Source organism: Phyllostomus discolor, chromosome 5, assembly GCF_004126475.2.
Source record: "Phyllostomus discolor isolate MPI-MPIP mPhyDis1 chromosome 5, mPhyDis1.pri.v3, whole genome shotgun sequence".
Taxonomy (NCBI): domain Eukaryota; kingdom Metazoa; phylum Chordata; class Mammalia; order Chiroptera; family Phyllostomidae; genus Phyllostomus; species Phyllostomus discolor.
Window position 1 is genome coordinate 71,282,347 of NC_040907.2, and position 19,750 is coordinate 71,302,096.

The following is a 19,750-nucleotide window of genomic DNA, read 5'->3' on the forward strand; positions in this document are numbered from 1 at the left end:
ACAAACATTTTTTTAAAAACCAAATCAGTAGCCCTGGCTGGATGGTTCAGTTGATAGGAGCATCGTCCCACACACCAAAAGATTGCTGGTTCAATTCCCAGTCAGGACACATGCCTGGGTTGCATGTTCAATCCCTGGTTGGGGTGTGTTAGGGAAGCAACCAATGTATGTTTCTTTCTCACATCAATGTCTCTCTCTCTCTGTCTCTCAAATCAATGAGCATATCTTCAGGTGAGGATCAAAAAAATTGAATCAATAACCAAAAATATTAGGTCACAGTACAGTCTAGGAGGACCTCAGAGTGTGATACAGAATTTCTGGAAGAGTGAAAAATAGGTAACAAAAATAGGGACATCTATAACAGTGTCAACAATAAAAATAAAGAAAAAATAAAGTAAAACAACAACAATAAAAAGGCAACAACATAAATCTCCATCAAGCAAATGAATGAATAAATTGTGGTATAGTTGCACAATAAAATACTATTCAGTAATTAAAAGAATTTGGCCTATACATATCAAATGGAAAAATGTTGAAAACTTAATTTCAAATGGAAAAAGGTGCAGAATATATGCAGTTTAGTATCATTTATTAAAGTTTAGGAACATATACAGCAATGCTATGTATTATTTATACTCCCATACACAGAGTGAAATTATAAAAACATGATTTCAAGATGGTGATTACTCCTGGGGAGAAGGAAGGAGACTAGCAGAGAAGACAGAGTTTACCTGTACCATGATGATTTTTAAAAAAATTTTTTTTAATGTTTGAAATTCAAATAACTTTTATTTAAACTGAAAACACAATTCTTTTTCTTTTATTTTTTATTTTATTGATTATGCTATAACAGTTGTCCCATTTCCCCCCTTCACTGCCCTCCACCCTGCACACCCCCTCCCACCCACACTCCTCCCCTTAAGTTCATGTCCATGTGTCATAACTTCTTTAGCTTCTACATTTCCTATACTATTCCTGCCCTCTCCCTGTCTATTTTCTACCTGCCATCTACGCTACTTATTTTCTGTACCTCTTCCCCCTCTTTCCTCCTCCCACTCCCCTGTTGCTAACCCTCCACATGATCTCCATTTCTGTGGTTCTGCTCCTGCTCTAGTTGTTTGCTTAGTTTGCTTTTGCTTTTGTTTTAGGTATGGCTGTTAACAATTGTGAGTTTGCTGTCATTTTACTATACATGATTTTTATCTTCTTTTTCTTAGATAAGTCCCTTTAACATTTCATATAATAAGGGCTTGGTGATGATGAACTCCTTTAACTTGACCTTATCTGGGAAGCACTTTATCTGCCTTTCCATTCTAAATGAAAGCTTTGCTGGATAGAGCAATCTTGGATGTAGGTCCTTGCCTTTCATGACTTGGAACACTTCTCTCCAGCCCCTTCTTGCCTGTAATATTTCTTTTGAGAAATCAGCTGACAGTCTGATGGGAACTCCTTTGTAGGTGACTGTCTCCGTATCTCTTGCTGCTTCTAGAATTCTCTCCTTCATTTTAATCTTGGCTAATGGAATTATGATGAGCCTTGGTGTGTTCCTCCTTGGGTCCAACTTCTTTGGGACTCTCTGAGCTTCCTGGATTTCCTGGAAGTCTATTTCCTTTGCCAGATTGGGGAAGTTCTCCTTTATTATTTTGTTCAAATAACTTTTCCACTTGTTGGAACGTTTAAAAATGTCCTGGAGGTTCCTAAGCCTCTCCTCACTTTCTTTTGAATTATTTCTTCATTCTTTTCTGTTTGGTTTTTTTTTCTTCCTTCTGGTCCACTCTATTGATTTGAGTACCAGTTTTCTTCCCATCACTATTGGTTCCCTGTGCATTTTCCTTCATTTCGCTTAGCATAGCTTTCATTTTTTCATCTAATTTGCAACCAAATTCAACCAATTCTGTGAGCATCCTGATCACCAGTGCTTTGAAGTACTGTGAATCTGATAGGCTGGCTATTGCTTCATTGCTTAAAAGTATTTGCTTCGGGGCTTTGATCTGTTCTTCCATTTGAGCCACTTTTTTTTTTTGGTCTTGTCCCACCTGTTACATATGAGGGGCGGAGCCTTAGGTGTCCACCAGGGTGGGTCAACCAGTCACTGGGTTATGACGCTGTATGTGGGGGCGGGGTCCCAGAGGGAACAACAGCGCTTGCTCCGCTCTCTCTCAGATTTCAGTCCCTTCTGTCACTTCCCAGAAGCAAACTGGGCCCTTCTGGTGCTGATTCCCAGCTACGTGGGCTTGTGTACATTCTAGGTCCCTATGGGTCTCTCCAACGAACTCTCCTGTGAGGCTGGGAGTCTCTCCCTCTGCCTCAACCCCCACAGGTGTTTTTCAATTGGTGTTTTGAGGCTTTATTTCCCGGCGCTGCGACACTGGGTTGCCAGGTCTGTCTTGCTCCCCAGCTTTGCCTGGTTTGTCTGCGAATGAATGTGGGACCACTTGGTCAGCCAGCTGCCCTGTGTGCCTCACTGGGTCTGCCTGCTGCCACCCCACTCCCGGGGTCGTCAGCCACAGCCCTGCACACCAGGGTCCACAAGACACCACTTTTTTTTTTTTTTTTGCTGCTATCCCTCTCTGCCCAGCGCCCAACTCCACCCCTCTACCGGACTGGATGAATGTATCCAACTCCTTGGTTGTCAGACTTCCATACAGTTCAATTTCCTGTCAGTTCTGGGTTTTTTGTTTCTAAATTTTTGTTGTCCTTAATTTGGTTGTGCGAGGAGGCACAGTGTGTCTACCTACACCATCTTGGCCAGAAGTCAATTTTTTTCTTTTTAAAATAGGCAAAGATTGTGAAAGGTTAAGAAATAGTAGGTACCTGGTACTTGTTATGTTGTTTTCTACATGTTAACATTGTTCTAAGAGCTTTTCATGTATATCTCTTTAATCTTTGCAGCCTCTCTATGAAAGAGGTATTACCATTATCTCCATTTTACTGAAAAACGAACTGAGGCAGAAGAGGTTAAGAAAAGGTTAAGAAGCCAAACTGGTTTAGTGGTGCTGCTGAAATCTGACTAACCCAGATATCTGCCTGCAGAGCTCATGCTTTTAACCACGGAGGTAAAAGAACCAGAATTATGTGTCTTGGAGAGAAAAGTGTAGAGCAGGTTCAACACTCGCTGGATCAGATACCCGTCCCCAGTGCTCCTGTAACAGGGTGCAGCCAAGAGGGGGGCCCCAAATAGGAATTTGGAATGGGGTCCAGAACTCAGGGTGTCCAGGAAATATTAGGATGTCCTCACCCCCCCAACAGGTGTGGGCTGGGGGAAGGGACACGTGGAGCAGGGCCATTGAGAGCTGTTTTGCATAGCAACTGCTTTGCAGCTAACCTCTGGTGTGGTCATTTAACATATCTATAACCTTTAACTGGTTACATAGATATGTTAAATAGCTGTGGCCATGCTCTGAGCCAGGGAAATGGAAGTAACTTCCCCACCTAGACGTAACTGGGGGGCAGATCCCCCGAGTTACAGCACTTGCATGTAAGCTTGGAGAAGACTGGCTCCATGATATGGGGCCACACCTGCCCAGACTCACGATGGATACCCAGTAGAGCTGGAAGGATGTGAGAGTGCTGGCAAATGTAGCCAGTTGTGGGAGGAGTAGGAAATGGGGCTGCAGAGGAAGATTGGTGTGGGGATTTAAACGGAGACGCAGCAGCCATTGTGCTGAGAGGACCACACGGCTCTGGACATGTGAGAGAACCACAAGGCTTTGCCAGAGTGGGGACTCCCACGGCCATTGTGCAGAGAGGACCACAGCCAGTGCAGAAGGAGAGAACCACTCGGGCTTCAGCAGAGTGGGGACTCCCTCAGCCCTGTGAGAGAGAATCACCATGCAGCTTTAGCAGAGTGGCGACCCCCCTCTTTGCAGCCATTTTGAGGGGAGAACCACGTGACTTTGCCAGAGTGGGGACTCCCGCAGCCATTGTGCACAGAGGAGCACTTGGCTGTGGCAATAGAAAGGAGAACCACATGACTTTGCCAGAGTGGGGACCCCTGCAGCTTTAGGAGGGGGAACCACTTCCCGGCTTGAGCAGAGATCCCAGCAACACGGCAGATGGTGCTGAGAACCAAGGGAGGCCTACCGGCTGAGACAGGTTACTGGGAAGAACCAGGGGCTGCCTGAGCCAAGGACTTCTATTTCCTTTCCTGAGATATGGTACCCCAGACTGGGCAAAGGAGGCAAGGAAGGACTATGTGTGTTTGTGGGTGTTTTAAGGGACTTTGGGATTTTGATGAAGTCATTAGGTCACTACTAAGTCTGTATAGCATTAAATAAACATTTCCTTTCCTTTTCACAAATCTCTGGCATTGAGAGATGTCTTTCCTATAAGGCGGCGGACATAACGAAACTGGGGGGTTTCTTTCGGTAATAGTATATTGCCCTCGGCTCCCCTTGGCCCCTTGTGTTTTATAACACTCCTACTAAGGGGTTCTGGCCACACTCCTTCCCTCTGTACAAGCAACTCCAAGTAGGGTCAGGACTTTCATCTTTGTTTCCTTAGGACTTCACTCAAATGTCTGACATATAGTCAAATGCATATAAAAAGCACTCTTGCTGAATAGATGAAATGCATTCTGGGTGTCTATCCAGAAATGAGGCACTTTATTATGAACAATTTCTGGGATAGGACTAATATAGCTAACCCCTTCAACTGTCCCAGTGTTTGGCTCCTGAATCCTGAGGAACCCTTTAACCATAAATCTTGCCCAGGTCAAGAATTAAATGTGACCCTTCCCATAATACCCATCTTCCAACAAATAACTATAAGGCTGTGTATTTCCTTCCTGAGCCTATATTCTTCCTCCCTTCTTTCTTTACTGTCCCAAATCTAATATCATTTATAGTATGTTATCTTCCCTGGTAAAAAGTAAGATGATTTGAAGGCAGAGACACTATCATATTCATCTTTGAACTTCCCCCTCCCCTCTAGCAAATAACACAGAATTTACTAAATGTTTACTAAATAACAGGCCCTGGCTGGTGTGGTTCAGTGGATTGAGTGCTGGCCTGAGAACCAAATGGTTGGTTAGATTTCCAGTCAGGGCACAAGCCCGGGTTCCCAGCCAGGTCACCAGTAGGGGGCTCGAGAGAGGCAACCACGTATTGATGTTTCCCCCCCCCCCCCCCAACTCTCTAAAAATAAATAAATGAAATCTTAAAAAAAAAGAACATACCGATTTTTATTTTATGAGCCCAGCTGTGCAACTCTGCTACAGAACAGTAATTTTTATTTTAAAACCTCATTGAGGATAAATGAATAAGTTTCTGTAAAAGAAAAGTTTCTGTAAAATTATACCTTGTCAGTAAGCTGTTAAGCAGTGAAGATAAATCTGGCATTCAGCTAAAAGAATCACATTCTTGTTTTGAGTAAAGGCCTTAAGCCAACCCTGCATCAAAGAGACAGTCACAAAAAACAGGCTCTTCAACTTGTGGCTTCCATCACAAACCAAAAGCCAATCTCCCTCATGCTTGTACAAAAAGAACCGTTAGCCACACACTTATTTTGTTTTTCAGTCAAGGCCATACACAACTATAATCACTGTCAGTAATCTGATCTTCTAACTAAAAACACACAGATTATAAAGAATGTTCACTTTTACAATAGAAAACTCAGCAGAAAACGTCAAAGGTTTTTCCTTCCCTGAGTTATTCTTATTACTATAATGATTTTACTATACACCCTCCTTTGCTTGCACATAGCAAAGTACCAGAAGATGGCGCTCTTTGGCTAAATTTTACAAAACCCACCTAAAATGAAAGAGTAATTTCATAAACAATGACAATTGTGTCACAGGGGCAATGACAATGAACAGATACACAGTACTAGGTTTTAAATAATTTTCTAAGATTAGTGTTCTTAGAAAATTAAAAATTAAAAATGTATTTGAGATCATCTTATCAATGTCTCCTTACTTAGGAAAAAACAGCAGAATTGGGTTCTTAATGCCTGAAAATTCCCCAAGTGTCTAGTCAGCATCCTCTCCCTACATCACCCTTTTAAAATCTTCACTGTTCTCTGCACTATCACTGTATCTTCAACTTCTCATTTTTTCTCCTCTCTCCTGACTTTTTTCTCGGCCATTAACAGTGCTCATTGCATTCTCTCTTTTCATCTCCCACCACATACACACACACACACACACACACACACACACACACCCTCTCCACTCTTTCCTTGCCTCCTGTTACAATGTCTCTAATTTACTTTAAAATACCTCAGCATACACAGTGTGGTGCTGGTGGTGCTGATGGTGCGTGTGCAGGTGAATTTACAGTCCAAGTGTTTCTAATATCCTAATCAGGCTTGTAGAGGTGCTCAGCTAAAGTTTTAATGAGGTAATAAAGAAACCCATGCTCCATATCTTGATCAAGATTAATCCGTTTCTTAGATCTGTTATTAGCAAATTAAGTTTTTATTGGTGAAATATGTGGCCTGTTAAATAGCGTGGCAAATGTCAGAAATGACTATTGGTGCAATGGAAGGTATTGAAGATATGTAAATTGGTTAAAATATGAAATATTCCCTACCTTTCCCGAAGAGGGTATAAGAGCCAGCTGAAGCTATAACCTTTATCTCTAGGGAGGTACCCAGTGCTAATCATTCTACAGCAGAGGTTCTCAGACTTCAGGGAACTTCAGGTCCTTGGGAGGTCTTGTTCAAACACAGACAGCTGAACATCACTCTCAGTGTTTCTGCTTCATTAGGTTTTATGAGGAGCTGAAAATCTGCACCTGCGGCAAGTTGCCAGATGATACCAATGCTGCTGGTCAAAGAGACAACCTTCTGAGAACTACTGGCTCAGAATTTCTAGTTCCCTGATGCTAGTTATAAGGGTAATAATAAGCCTGGAGCATCATTGCTTCTGCCTTGAGTAAATCTTTCATGCAAGTTGACAGAACTGCTAAAATGACCGAGTTAGAACTTAGGAGTTTACAGATTGATGACACAATGTTTTGTGATTACTTGTAAATAAATATGTGCTGAATAAATGCCTGTGTGTGTAGCAGAAATAATTTTCATTATAGCCTAGTAATATGGTTGTGTGGGAGTATTAATACTCGCCTCTATCAAACATTTCATGGAGCAGACCTATGGAGCATGCATGACCAAACTGCATTAGGTTAACTTAAAATAATTTCCCCGCCAAAAGGTAGAAGCAACCCAAGGGTCCATCAATGGATGAATGAACAAACAAAATGTGGCATAAACAAAACATACAATGGAATATTGTTCAGCTTTAAAAAGGAAGGAAATTCTGAAACATGCTACAATATGGATGAAACTTCAGGGTGTTAGGCTAAGTGAAATAAGCTAGTCACACAGAAAAATTACTGTATGGTTCCACTTCTGAGGTCTCTAAGGTAGTTAATCTCATAGAAACAGAAAGGAGAAGGGTGGATGTTAGGTCCTGGGCGTAGGAGGAATGGGAAGTTGTTTAAGGGGAATGGAGTTTCAGTTCTGCAAGATGAAAAAGATATGGAGACTGGTTACACACAATGTGGATATACTTAGCACTACTGAACTGTACACTTAAGAATGATTAAGATTCACTATAGAAGACAGTATGGACATTCCTCAAGAAATTAAAAATAGAACTACCATATGACCCAACAATTCCATTTGTGGGTATTTATCCAAAGAAATGTAAAACACTAACTTGAAAAGATATATGCACTCCCATGTTCGGTGCAGCATTATTTACAATGGCCAAGATGCAGATTTTTGTTTTGTTTTGTTTGTTTGCTTGTTTTTACTAAATCTAGCCACAGCACTTCCAGTCTCAGTCATGTGCTTCTCGTTATTTTTCCATATCCTCTACTAGTCTATAAGCATCTTCGGGGCCAGGATGTGTCTTATCTCTACACCTTCAGATTCTAGCACAGTGCTAGTAGGCACAGAACTAAAATGACATGGTGTTTTATTACTGGCTCGTTCCTTCTGAGCTGGCTTTCACCCCAAGTCTCTTTATGGCTTCCCAGGGATGATGGCGAAGGCTCACAATGACACCACTTGTCTGGGATCACAGTGACCATCACATGACGTGAGCGCAACACAGCGCACGCAGGCCGCCCGGGCTGCTACTGTAATCAGAGCACTAGGACTACCCTTCGAATAACACTTATGTTTGTTAAGATCTGAAATAAACTTGTTCAGTAAATATTTTTCTATAAATTCACAAAGAAAAGATTGGTAACCTAACTCAAGTTGGCACAAAGGAAGACTATGCTTTTCTTCAAAGGAAAAATTAAGCTTGTACTTTAAAAACAGTGTGTACCAAGTAGATTGGTTCTATATATTTTAAAAATATAAGATAATGGAACAAAATGAACCTCTGGAGTCAAATAATAATTAATCCTAAGCAAATACAAAGTTAAATGAAACTGTTCAGCTATCTAACTGAAAACACGGTTATAATAAATACATTAAATTTAGTATATGTTAAGCTAGTTATTTTAAGCAACAGACCATCATCTCTAGAAATTAAATCTTAAAACAGACTATAATAAAATTTAGAGACTCTTTTATCTTATAATGCTTCAATTTTAAAGCACATGCTCTTAAAATAGTCACAAAGGTTCACCAGAATGGCACTGTGATTTCTCACTAGCATCCAGTTAGAACCTCACTCTGATCATAGAGGAACATGCCAGAAATATCAATATTAAACAATGTTGTCCTGAAAATGTATAGAAGAAAAAGTTTACTCCCTCCCTCACCTTTTTGTTTCTTTTTTAAAGAACCCAGCAAACTACAGAGTCAAATTGTGCAAAATTTCTTTATGATTAGGCTCTAAATAGGACTTGCTTAAATAACGAGTGAATCAGTGATTTCTATGATCAGAGAAAATGTGCGATACAATGAGTTAGTTATATTGTATAACATTATCTTTAGGTTGGCGAGCGAGCAGAAGAAAGAGAAGCAAAACTGAGAAGAAAAAAAAAATCCTCCCAACACATCTAATTAGGGTTAGTCAGTGTCAGAGAGCTGCCTTCACACACTTTCCACAGACCAACCTTGGCCTCCCAGAGTGTACCACCCCCACTCCATTTCCCTTCTGGGAAGCTTTAAAAGCCTATTATGCACTTCACTGGAAACTAGTTCTAAGTAACGAATATGACAGTGGGAAGTTTCATACTTTTAGGGAGTAGGGGGGAGAAAACTGTACTTGAACAATGATTAAAATAAAAAAAATTAAAAAAAAACAACTGAAAATAAGAAATTTAAATTCAAATTGTAAATCAATGTACAATGTACAAAATTAATTCCAGTTTTGGCTTCTAGCCGCCTAGAAACTTAGATAAATTAAGAATCCTATTAACCTTATAATATCTTTTTTTTAATTTTAAATTTTTTTAATTAAAAAAAATTTAAATTAACCTTATAATATCTTTTAACAACAATTATCCAGTGATTAGAGAAAACATCTTAGGGAAATTATAGTAATACTCTATAGTGATTTCCAATGTTGAAATGATAATAGACTTGATCACTAAAAAAGACTAATACACAGAGTTCATAATTTATATGAAGTACATACTTGATTTGTTCAACATTTTAAGTTTGTTTTTTAAATTTACGATAAAAGGACAAAAGAGGAAAATATATTAATTTACAGGCAGCCAAACGGTCCAACGACCTAGGCTGTAGTTCAGTGGCTACTAATACATGGTTCTGGGAATTCTCAGATCTAATGTTAATCAGCACTTTTCTCTTTGGGATAAAAGTGCTAAGGAAGCTGGGTTTATAAGTAAAAGGAGAAAGATGCTCCTCAGTGCCTTTCCAAATCCCTTCTATCTTATAAGGCCCTGCAGAAGTTCTATCTCCTCTATGGAGCCTTTCTCTTCTATTCTACCCACAGTGATCTCTCTACTCACTGAAGCCTTCTTCCTGTGATTTTTTGTAGTTCAACTATTTATAGTACTAAATGAATAATTTTAACCTGATGTGATGGTCTTTGGATGTGTCAGCTTGGCTACCATGAAGTCCCCAGTTAATAAAGCAAACGATAATCTAGGTGTTGCTGTAAAGGTTTGTAGAGGTGATTAAAGTCCTTAATTAACTGACTTTAAGAGATTATCCTAGATAGACTGTGTGGGCCTGATTCACTTAGTTGAAAGGTCTTAAGAGAACGGCTGAGGCTCCCCTGATGAAGACATTCTATCTGTGGCTAGCAGCTTCGGCCCATGCCCAGAAGTTCCAGACTGTCCTTCTTGACAGCCTACCCTATAGACTTTGGACTTGACTAGCCAGCCCTCACAATCGAGTAAGCCAATTCCTTGTAATAAGTCTCTCTTTTTTAAAAAAATTGAGATATAATTGACACATAACATTGTATTAGTTTCAGGTGTATAACATAATAATTTGATACTTGTATACACAAATAACTAATTTATGCTCCTTGACTTACAATGGCATTACATCCCAATAAGCCCAATGTAAATTGAAAGTATCATTCAATCAAAAATGTATTTAATACACCTAATCATAGCTTAGCCTTGCCTACCTTAAACGTGCTCAGAACACTTACATTAGCCTAGAGTTGGGGAAAATTAACTAACAAAAAGCCAACAAAGTGTCGAATATCGCATACTTTATGACATGCATTATTTTCACAATCATAATGTTGAAAAATCATAAGTTGAACCATCATAAGTTGGAGGCCACCTATTTTATGAAGTAATCACCACAAGAACTCTAGTTAACATCCATCACCATACAGAGTTACATTTGTTTTCCTTGTGATAACTTTTAAATCTAGCCTTCTGGAAACTTTCAAATATACAACACAGTATTATTAACCTTTTAATACATGAATTCATTTTATCCTTAAAACCATTTGATGAGGCATACAGCACTATTAACCCTCATTTTACAGAAGCTAAATAACACGCCCAAGCTCATACAGCTAAGGAACAGCAAAGGTAGAACTCAAACCTGAAGCTCTTTTATTCCAATGCTTATGCTCTTAACCACTGCAATGGATATGACTCCTCACACACATGTGGGAGGAGAGGGGAAAGAGACAGAGAAGAAGGAAGCTGTGTACGACAAGACAGACTATGATTTTTAAGCACAGTGTAAACTATGTATCACACTCTACTGATCACCTGTCATCCCTAACTCTTAAACAATGATCTCAGCTTGGAGGCAAAGTTCCGAATGGGGCAGTCACAGTAATCCTCTGGTGACTTTAATGTCAATTTAATTGATATGAAATGGAAGAACACAATTCTAGTATAATTTAACACTTATTTGCCTTGAAACTCGAAATGATGAAAACATTTTCTAAGCCTAAAGTACATCTTTCCCCTAAGGCTGGCTTTAAAAAAAAATTGTAGTTTTTCCACATTTGGGAATTATGTTCTTAAAACTTATGAAAACTGGTAGTAAGATCAGTAGTACTAAGACAGTACTAATATTGCATAAGAATTATTTGATTAGAACTAAGAAGTAAGCAGAAAAAATATTTTAAATTACATATTAAAGCTTCAAAGAGCTAACAAGATATTACTTAATTAAGACCTGGGAGAGGATAAGATTCCTCTGAATGAATGAACTTAGAATTTGTGGCTGCAATTGCCTTCAGATGTATGACCTGAAATACACAGCCTTATGGCAGATAAAAATCTAGTTCAGTCCCTGCCCAGGGTGGGATCTTGGTACAGTATGCTTTGGGCTGAGACCCTGAAAGGCTGAACCCCAGGGGTACGGGTGAAGCTAAAAGAACCTCAGAGAAGTAAGCTGACTCACAGCCTCTTTTTTCCTTGGGGATTTTGCTGATGCTGGGCATGAGCTGAGGTCTGAGAACCAGAACTGTAAGCTAGCAGAGAGCTGCTGTGAGGATAAGAAACCAGCAAGCCTTTATAGGAAACTAAGGGAGCCTCAAACATACAGCCAGTTATCCTGTTGGGATATGTGCCAAATCCTGAGGCTTTACAGAATGGGAGGCTAAAAATCTCATCAGAAAGCCTTTGAAAAACGGAGCAGACGTTTTGGCAGTCTCACAAGATACAGAGTAGAGTTATGAACCTGCCAGGGGGAGAAACCCCAATAAATTCCCAGGCTCTCAGTTAAAATCCCTAGAGGGCTATGTTCTTGGAATGAAGATGAGCCAAAAATAGCTTGAGCTTTACTAGAGGTGCAACCCAGCCTCCAGTCCAAACTGTCCATGATTGGGTTAAGATGATCGACTACCATTCTAACTGCCTACTCGAGGGAAGGGAAACTATCTGGAGTCATTATGTAAAACAGGCTGGGCATGCCACAACACAAAGTGACAGGACCAGAAAGGAGATAAACATGGACAACAGAAACAGATCCAGATATTGGAGTCACCCAGAAAGGATTTTAAAATAACTATGTTCATGTTTAAGTAAACAAGAACAAGGTAGAGAAAAATAAATAAAACAATGGATACTTTCAATAGAGAATTGAAATGTATTTGATAGAATTAGGAATACAATATGGCAGTTCCTCAAAAAGTGAAATACAGAATTACCATCTGATTCAGCAGCTCCACTTCTAGGTACAGACCCAAAGGAACTGAAAGCAGGGGCTCAGATACTTGCACACTCATGTCCACAGCAGCATTATTTACAATAGCCAGAAGGTAGAGACTAGCTGTGGTTGACACTTGAACAATACAAATTTAACCTGCACAAAAGTCCACTTATATGTGTTTTTTTTAAAAAATGCTTTCATTGTCATGGTCGGATAGTTCAGTTGGTTAGAGCGTTGTCCCGTGCAGCTCATGGCTGCAGGTTCCATTCCCAGGCAGGGCACATACCTAGGTACTGGGTCCTTTCCCCAGTTGGGGCGCATACAGGATGCAACCAGTCATGTTTCTCTCTCACATCAATGTTTCTCTCTCCCTCTCTCTCTAAAATCAATAAACATATCTTCAGGTGAAGAGTAAAAAAAATATCTCATTTTATACGTTAAAAATATTTTTTTTCCTGCTTGCTTTATAGTTCCAATCAAACAATTCCTATGTAATGTTAGTATGTACTATCTTAGTGCTACTAGTTTTGGTAAGTATTAAAAACATAATTCCCAAATGCAGAGACTACATATTTTTTGTCAGTCTTAGAGAAAAGATATGTTTTGGGCTCAGAAAACTCTTTCAATATTTTCAAGTTTTATTAATATAAGCATTAAATTAGATAGAATTACATTCTACTTCAATTTCTTATCAATTGAAGGAAAATAATGAAGTACTATAATTCAATCATAACAGAATATGTACCAACATATGCTTGCATTTTGACAGTTATTGTATTAATGTAAGATAAAAACATATCTGTTTCATTTGGCTTAATTTGTTAGAACAGTAGTTCTCACATCACCAGATGATATTAATATTTCTTCCTGGGAGGGTTGTGGTGAGGATGGATTCTTTTCCTAATCAAGTACACTTGCTTTCTTTGGAGATGCACAATGCACAACACTGCATTAAAGACCCTGAGAAGTCCTCAGTAAAGTCAGCTGTTTACCTTTGTTTAATCTGCTGTTTTCAAATATATCTGGCCATGGAAATTTTTTTATCTGTGAAATACCTTTTAATGTGCTCCCAGGCTCCTAGTTTGGGAAAGGTGTTCTAGAAGAAGGGAAATAAACATTTCCAATTATTTTGATTATTTATGTTTTTATAGTTGATGGTAAAACTTCTGCTTCTTTCTTGTTCATTCAAGGTGAGTTTTGTAGGGGTTTTTGTTAGCTTTATTAAACTTCAGCTTTCTTTGTCAGTCTTTTCTGACATAGGGTACGAGAGAGAGTATGAGCTTTATATAGAGACAGAATTAGGATCAAATTCTGGTTCCACCATCACAGGCAAATTCTTCTCTCTCTGAGTCACATTTCTGTATTTATAAAATGGGCTTGGGAGGAGGGGCTTTCATAGTATTATGTTAACTATTAGTGGCCATGTAAAGTACCCAGTACATTGCCTGGCCCCGGAGGTTCCCCCTATCTTAAAATTCCTGAAGGATCTAAAATGACCAATTGGAATGGACATAAGATTGATATCTTTGAACCCTGATCTGGACTCTTCTTTGCTAATTAATCCCCCTGTTTCTTATACTTCTTATATTATTTAGCAATTCATCCCTTGCCTAGTTATGAGGCTGTAATACTCCTGTAGGATAATTTTTTTAAAATCCTGACTGATAGAGTACCTAGAGTTAAACTGATTTTTATTTTCTTAGAATTTCTGAAAGCTCAGGTCTCCCTATATTATATTCCTATGACACTTGTTACTGTAATATTTACTTTACCTTACTGTAATTATTCATTTTCTTCCCTCATATAAGTTTGTTAAGGTCAAGATGTCTGGTCCCTTGCTATATGCACACACCTAGCACCACTGGCTTGGGTTAAGAGTAATCACTCAATAATCATAGAATCTTTAATAAGTTATAATAATTGGAATCCCAACAATCATTGTTAGCAAAAATGTAATCTCAGAAGAAATGTTTAAATAGTGTTCACATCAGAATATATTAGCAGGAAACAAGGTGTTAAATTTACTTATCCTCAAACATTTAAAATACAGGGTCCAGCAGAAGCAAGGCCTCCTTGAGTGTGGTTGGTAGGGTAATAATATGAGTGTATAATTTATAGTTTTAATTTGAACATTTCACCTAAAATGTCATATGGTGTGCTTGAGTGTGACATTGTTATGTTACAGAATTACATGCTTATGCTTTTGTAATAAAAGATTTTGTAATAAAAAAGGGGCATTATTGGTACCAGACCCTCTATAAGTGCTATGAAACCAACAATTACTACTAGAAATCTTAGACTGATAGAGTGATCTTCCTAAAACATAGCCAAACATTAGGAGAGAAATTAAATTATAAAAAATGTATGTGCTTTTCAGATAAATTTCTGGTATTTGAGAATGACTCCATCTATTCAAAAGATGTGTTCTGGAAGATTTCCTGTACATAACACTTTCATACTCTACACATTAAAAATCCCATCTGATTAAACTAAATTTAAAATATATTTGAAAAATAAAAATCCCTCTTTGTAATGAAAATGTTCTCACACTAGTCTGTATTATATATTTAGATTTCTGACTATTAGATTTTTTTCAAAGTGAGGAATAGTGCTACTTAGTTGTTCATATCAAAATGTTGAGAAGCACAACTCTAAGGTCAAATTAATTTTTACTATTTAAAATTATTACACACACATAAGTAGTAACTATAATGTTATCAATATGACTTATTAATCTAGGTTTTCCCATATACCAGAAAATATAAAATACTTACTATAATTTTTTTACAGTCCTTTCCTCTGCATAGTTCTGTATAGGTGGAGTACTGCACATAAATAATCCAGCTTCCAACAAAAACTGCCAACCAGGAAAAGAAAAGATATTTCATCCGCACATGTGAGAAGCGAGCCTGTGAGTACAAAAGCACATAATCATTCATTCAGCACCAAATCAACATCCACTGTCCTAGAACACGACTTTCCGCCCCTTCTTGAAGAACTCAATATATATTCTAGGCTTTCATATGGCAATTCTCCTAGAACAAAGTGTACTTTCACTGAGTTCAAACAGTACTGGTCTTAGAAAAGGAAGCTCCTTGGTCCTGCCAAGGAAAAGGGGAACAAAATACCCTTTAAAATGTATAACCTTTCAAATACCACCAGCATTGAAAGCTACTTATTAAGCACAAGCACGTGCACCATGCCACTCCAGACACCCTGTAAGGGTCAGGTAGAGAGATACAATTTCTATTTACTACAAACTTACAGAAGACTGTTTCAACAAGAATCTTGAAGTTCTTTATGGACAATTATGCTAAAAATAACTGTTTTTAAAAAGTAAAAATTAAGAATTTGGCTAGGTGCCACATGCCTCACAGTGAGGTACAACCAGAATAAGAAATCAAACTCCTACTTCACTATTGTATTCACTAATGCCTTATGTTCCTTTCGTTCAACCAACCAAATGATTCACCTGATAGATATTCTGCAAAGCTGAGAATGTTAAACAACTATTAAAGGAGAAATTATTGGAGAAGAAGAGGTTAAGCTATATAAGGAATACTTTACTCCTTGCAAGTCAGCTTGTAAAGCTGCAAAATAGGACCCTCTTTGCATTGTTTTGCTCCCAGTGCTCTATTATACAACTGTAACGGGGGACAATTGGTACCTTTTCTCCATCAACCTGTCAACAAAAGATTGCTGCCACCAATCTAAAGCCAACAGGTGTCCCCATCTGGGGTACAGTAAAAGGAGAAAATTTATTCAGGTGAATAGTTTGCAAACCAGGGAAACATAGCAACCAGTGGAAATCAAAAGTACATGCCCCCTCTCTGAAAAGGGACAGCTGGCTTATATAGAGAATGTGCCTGCCCTGGTCCTGGATTAGTCCATTTTTATGCAAAAGAGAAATCCAAATTTGCAGTTTCATTGGTTCAAATAGCACTGCTCTGACTGCTTGGAATCCCAAGACCAGATTGGTTCTAATGGAGCTGCTGTGATTACTCAGTAAAGATGCAAATGAGGATATAGCTGTGTAGCTCCAATTGGATGGGGCAAGTCTCAGCTCATTAGTCAAAATATGATTCCAGGAAGTCCTTTATGAGGTACAGCTCAGTAGCAAAAAGTCAGTGCAGAGAAGCTGGCAACTCAGTCTGAGGCTTTTCCCTGAATATGCAGTGTGCATAAGAGGCCTCTACAAACAATGGCTGCTAGACTCCAATTACAAATTTGAGTCCCATTAACCACAGGTGTCCTTTTTGACAGGTATTCCTTTTTGGAGTTAACAAACCACCTACCAAACAGTTTAATCTTCAAAAGTGCTAGTCAAGACAATTTAACATTTCTTTTTGAGTCTGGAGAGCCAATGGTCTGATTTTATAAACAGTAGAATTTAGGACTATGGGAAAAACTGGGCAGGAAAAAATTAAAGATATGTAAACAAACAATGAAAAGCTAGTTTTGCTTTTAAAATCACAAGCCAGTTTCTTAGGCAGGGCAACAATAGGATCCTGTGAGTACTGTGAACATACAGTGAGAGCAGAAAGAGACGAAAAAGACATAAAAGTGCACCTGCAGAAGACAATGAGTGCAAAGGAAAGAAGACTCAGGATGTACTGAATTCTGTTAGCCTTACTTACGGTTTAGATATCAGTCTTTGTAAAGCTAACAGATGGTGAATCCCATTACCAAAAGCATAAGGACAACAAATTCGGTTAAATAATAGGTCTTTACGCTTTATTATTTTATTTTATTAGAATAAGTTTATTAGTTTATATAAAAATGCCTTTAATGGAGGGTATTTTTCTATAGTCTAAATGAATCCAGTGAAAAGAAAATTCAGACAATTCCAAATTCAATCACATAAGCAACAATGAGGGTATATACCAAGGGGTTTGTTTGAAAGACATTTGAAATTACTTGGCCCTGAAATAAGCCAGTCAGAGAAAAACAAGTACCATATGATTTCAGTCATATGGGGAATCTAATGAACAAAATGAACTAACAAGCAAAACAGTGACAGACTCAGAGATAGAGAGCAGGTTGACAGCTGTTGGGTAGGAGGGGTGGAGAGACTGAGCAAAAAATAAAAGAGGGCCAGAGAGAGAAACTCACGGACACAGAAAACAGAGTAGTGACTGCTGGGGTTGGGGGGAAGGTTGAGGAAGGAAGACAGAAGAGCTATAGGGGGAATAAATGGTGATCGAAGGAGACTTGGGGTGGTGAATGCACAACACAGCACACAGATGATGTGTTGTAGAACTGTGTACCTGAAACCTGTATAATTTTATTAACCAGTGTCACCCCAATAAATTCAATAGAAAAGAAAAAAGACAGCCCTATAAGAGGTCTGGTCAGCAGATAGAAATGGATATGTAATAGTATTATGAGGCTTAAATATGATTAAATGACATAATACCTAAAGAATATAAGTACATTCCTAGGCACATAGAAAAATACTCAATAAATGTTAGCTAAATCAATATGCAAGGCACTAAGCAAAAAGCCAATAATGCAGCCATTATTCTTTTTTGCACCTGCCAAGAAGAAAACTGAATCTGAATCTGATCAAGCCTTTAGCCCCAACTACCAGTTTACAGGAAATACAGGAGACAGAGGAACCTAAGTGACACTTAAGTAAGTGACACTATTAGGATACAATCAGCAAACTCTAGGCTGTGGGAAACACAGCAACACACACACACAGTTTCTTCAAGAAATAAATTATAAGGAGGAAAAAATAGAGGACAGGGGAAAGCTAATGATTAAAAATATTTAAGAAATAGATAAAATAATTACAATACATGAATTTTTTTTAAATATGCGGATCTTTTTTGAGTCCTGATTCAAGTAAAAATATATGGGAGGGTGATATTTATGAGACAATTGAAAACTTAAAGACGGATATGATACCTGATGATATTAAGGAATTATTATTTTATTCAATAGGTATGCTAAGGATCTGTGGCAATGTTTTTTGTTGGTTTGTTTGTTTTAAAGATTTTATTTATTTATATTTGGAGAGAGGAGGAAAGAGGGAGAAAGAGAGGGAGAGAAACATGGATGTGTGGTTGCCTCTCACGCCCCCTACTAGGGACCTGGACTGCAACCCAGCCATGTGCCTTGATTGGGAATCGAACCAGCTACCCTTTGGTTCACAGGCCAGCACTCAATCCAGTGAGCCAACCAGCCAAAGTGGGTCTGTGGCAATGTTTATAGAAAAGAGCCCTAATCTTTTAAAGATAGATATTGAAATATTTATCAAAGAATTGTTATCTGGAATTTGCTTCCAAATAATATGGGAAAAGTATGGGGAATATGGTTAAAACAAGATTGTCTGTGAGTTGATAATTGTTCAAACTCGGTGATGGGTACATCCCTTCTTTTGTATATTTTTTTCTCTCCTGTTTTAAAAATCTTTATATTGTACAATAAGACAAACTGTCACACTAAGACACCCCCTTCCCACACATTCATTCAGCAACTATTTACTGATTGTCTACTATGTGCCAAGTACTGCCTCAGGCACTTTCAACACATCTCCAGTTAGGGACAAACACATAATAAATCTACCGCACAAGTACCACTAAAACAGTTAAAAGTGTAATGTGAAGGATCATAGCATGACATAATTTTACTTTTAAAGGTCCATTTTATATTAAGTTAATATTTTACATGATTTTCCCCTGGTTTTATAGTATTTTTCTTTGATATGTGTGTGTGTATATATATAAATATATATAAATAAATATATTTATTTTTGATTATTGTTCAAGTACAGTTTTCTCCATTTTATCCCATCATTCCCCCCAACCCCAGCCAATCCCCACTCCCCACCCTTGATCCTACCCCTCTTTGGCTTTATCCAAGTGTCCTTTGTACATGTTCCTGAAAACCCTTCCCCCTTTTCCCCCATTATCCCCTTCCACCTCCCCTCTGGTTTCTGTCAGTATGTTCTTAATTTCAGTGTCTCTGGTTATATTTTGCTTGCTTGTTTGTTTTGTTGATTAGGTTCCACTTATAGGTGAGATCATTTGGTATTTGTCCCTCACCACCTGGCTTATTTCACTTAGCATGATGCTCTCCAGTTCCATCCATGCTGTCAGCAAAGGGTAGGAGCTCCTTCTTTCTTTCTGCTATGTAGTATTCCATTGTATAAATGTACCATAGTTTTTTGATCCATTCATTTACTGATGGGCACTTAAGTTGCTTCCAACACTTGGCTATTGTAAATTGTGCTGCTATAAAC

The 19,750-nt window shown here is 38.3% G+C and overlaps 1 protein-coding gene across 1 annotated transcript in view; it reads right to left on the reverse strand.

Annotated features, from left to right (window-relative positions):
* The window catches only part of DIPK1A (divergent protein kinase domain 1A), a 124,054-nt gene that overhangs the window by 15,770 nt on the left and 88,534 nt on the right, over positions 1–19,750 (reverse strand). The window contains exon 2 of the mRNA XM_028511416.2: positions 15,279–15,413. Within this exon, the coding sequence (XP_028367217.1) occupies positions 15,279–15,413 (135 nt within the window). The remainder of the gene's footprint in view (positions 1–15,278; positions 15,414–19,750) is intronic.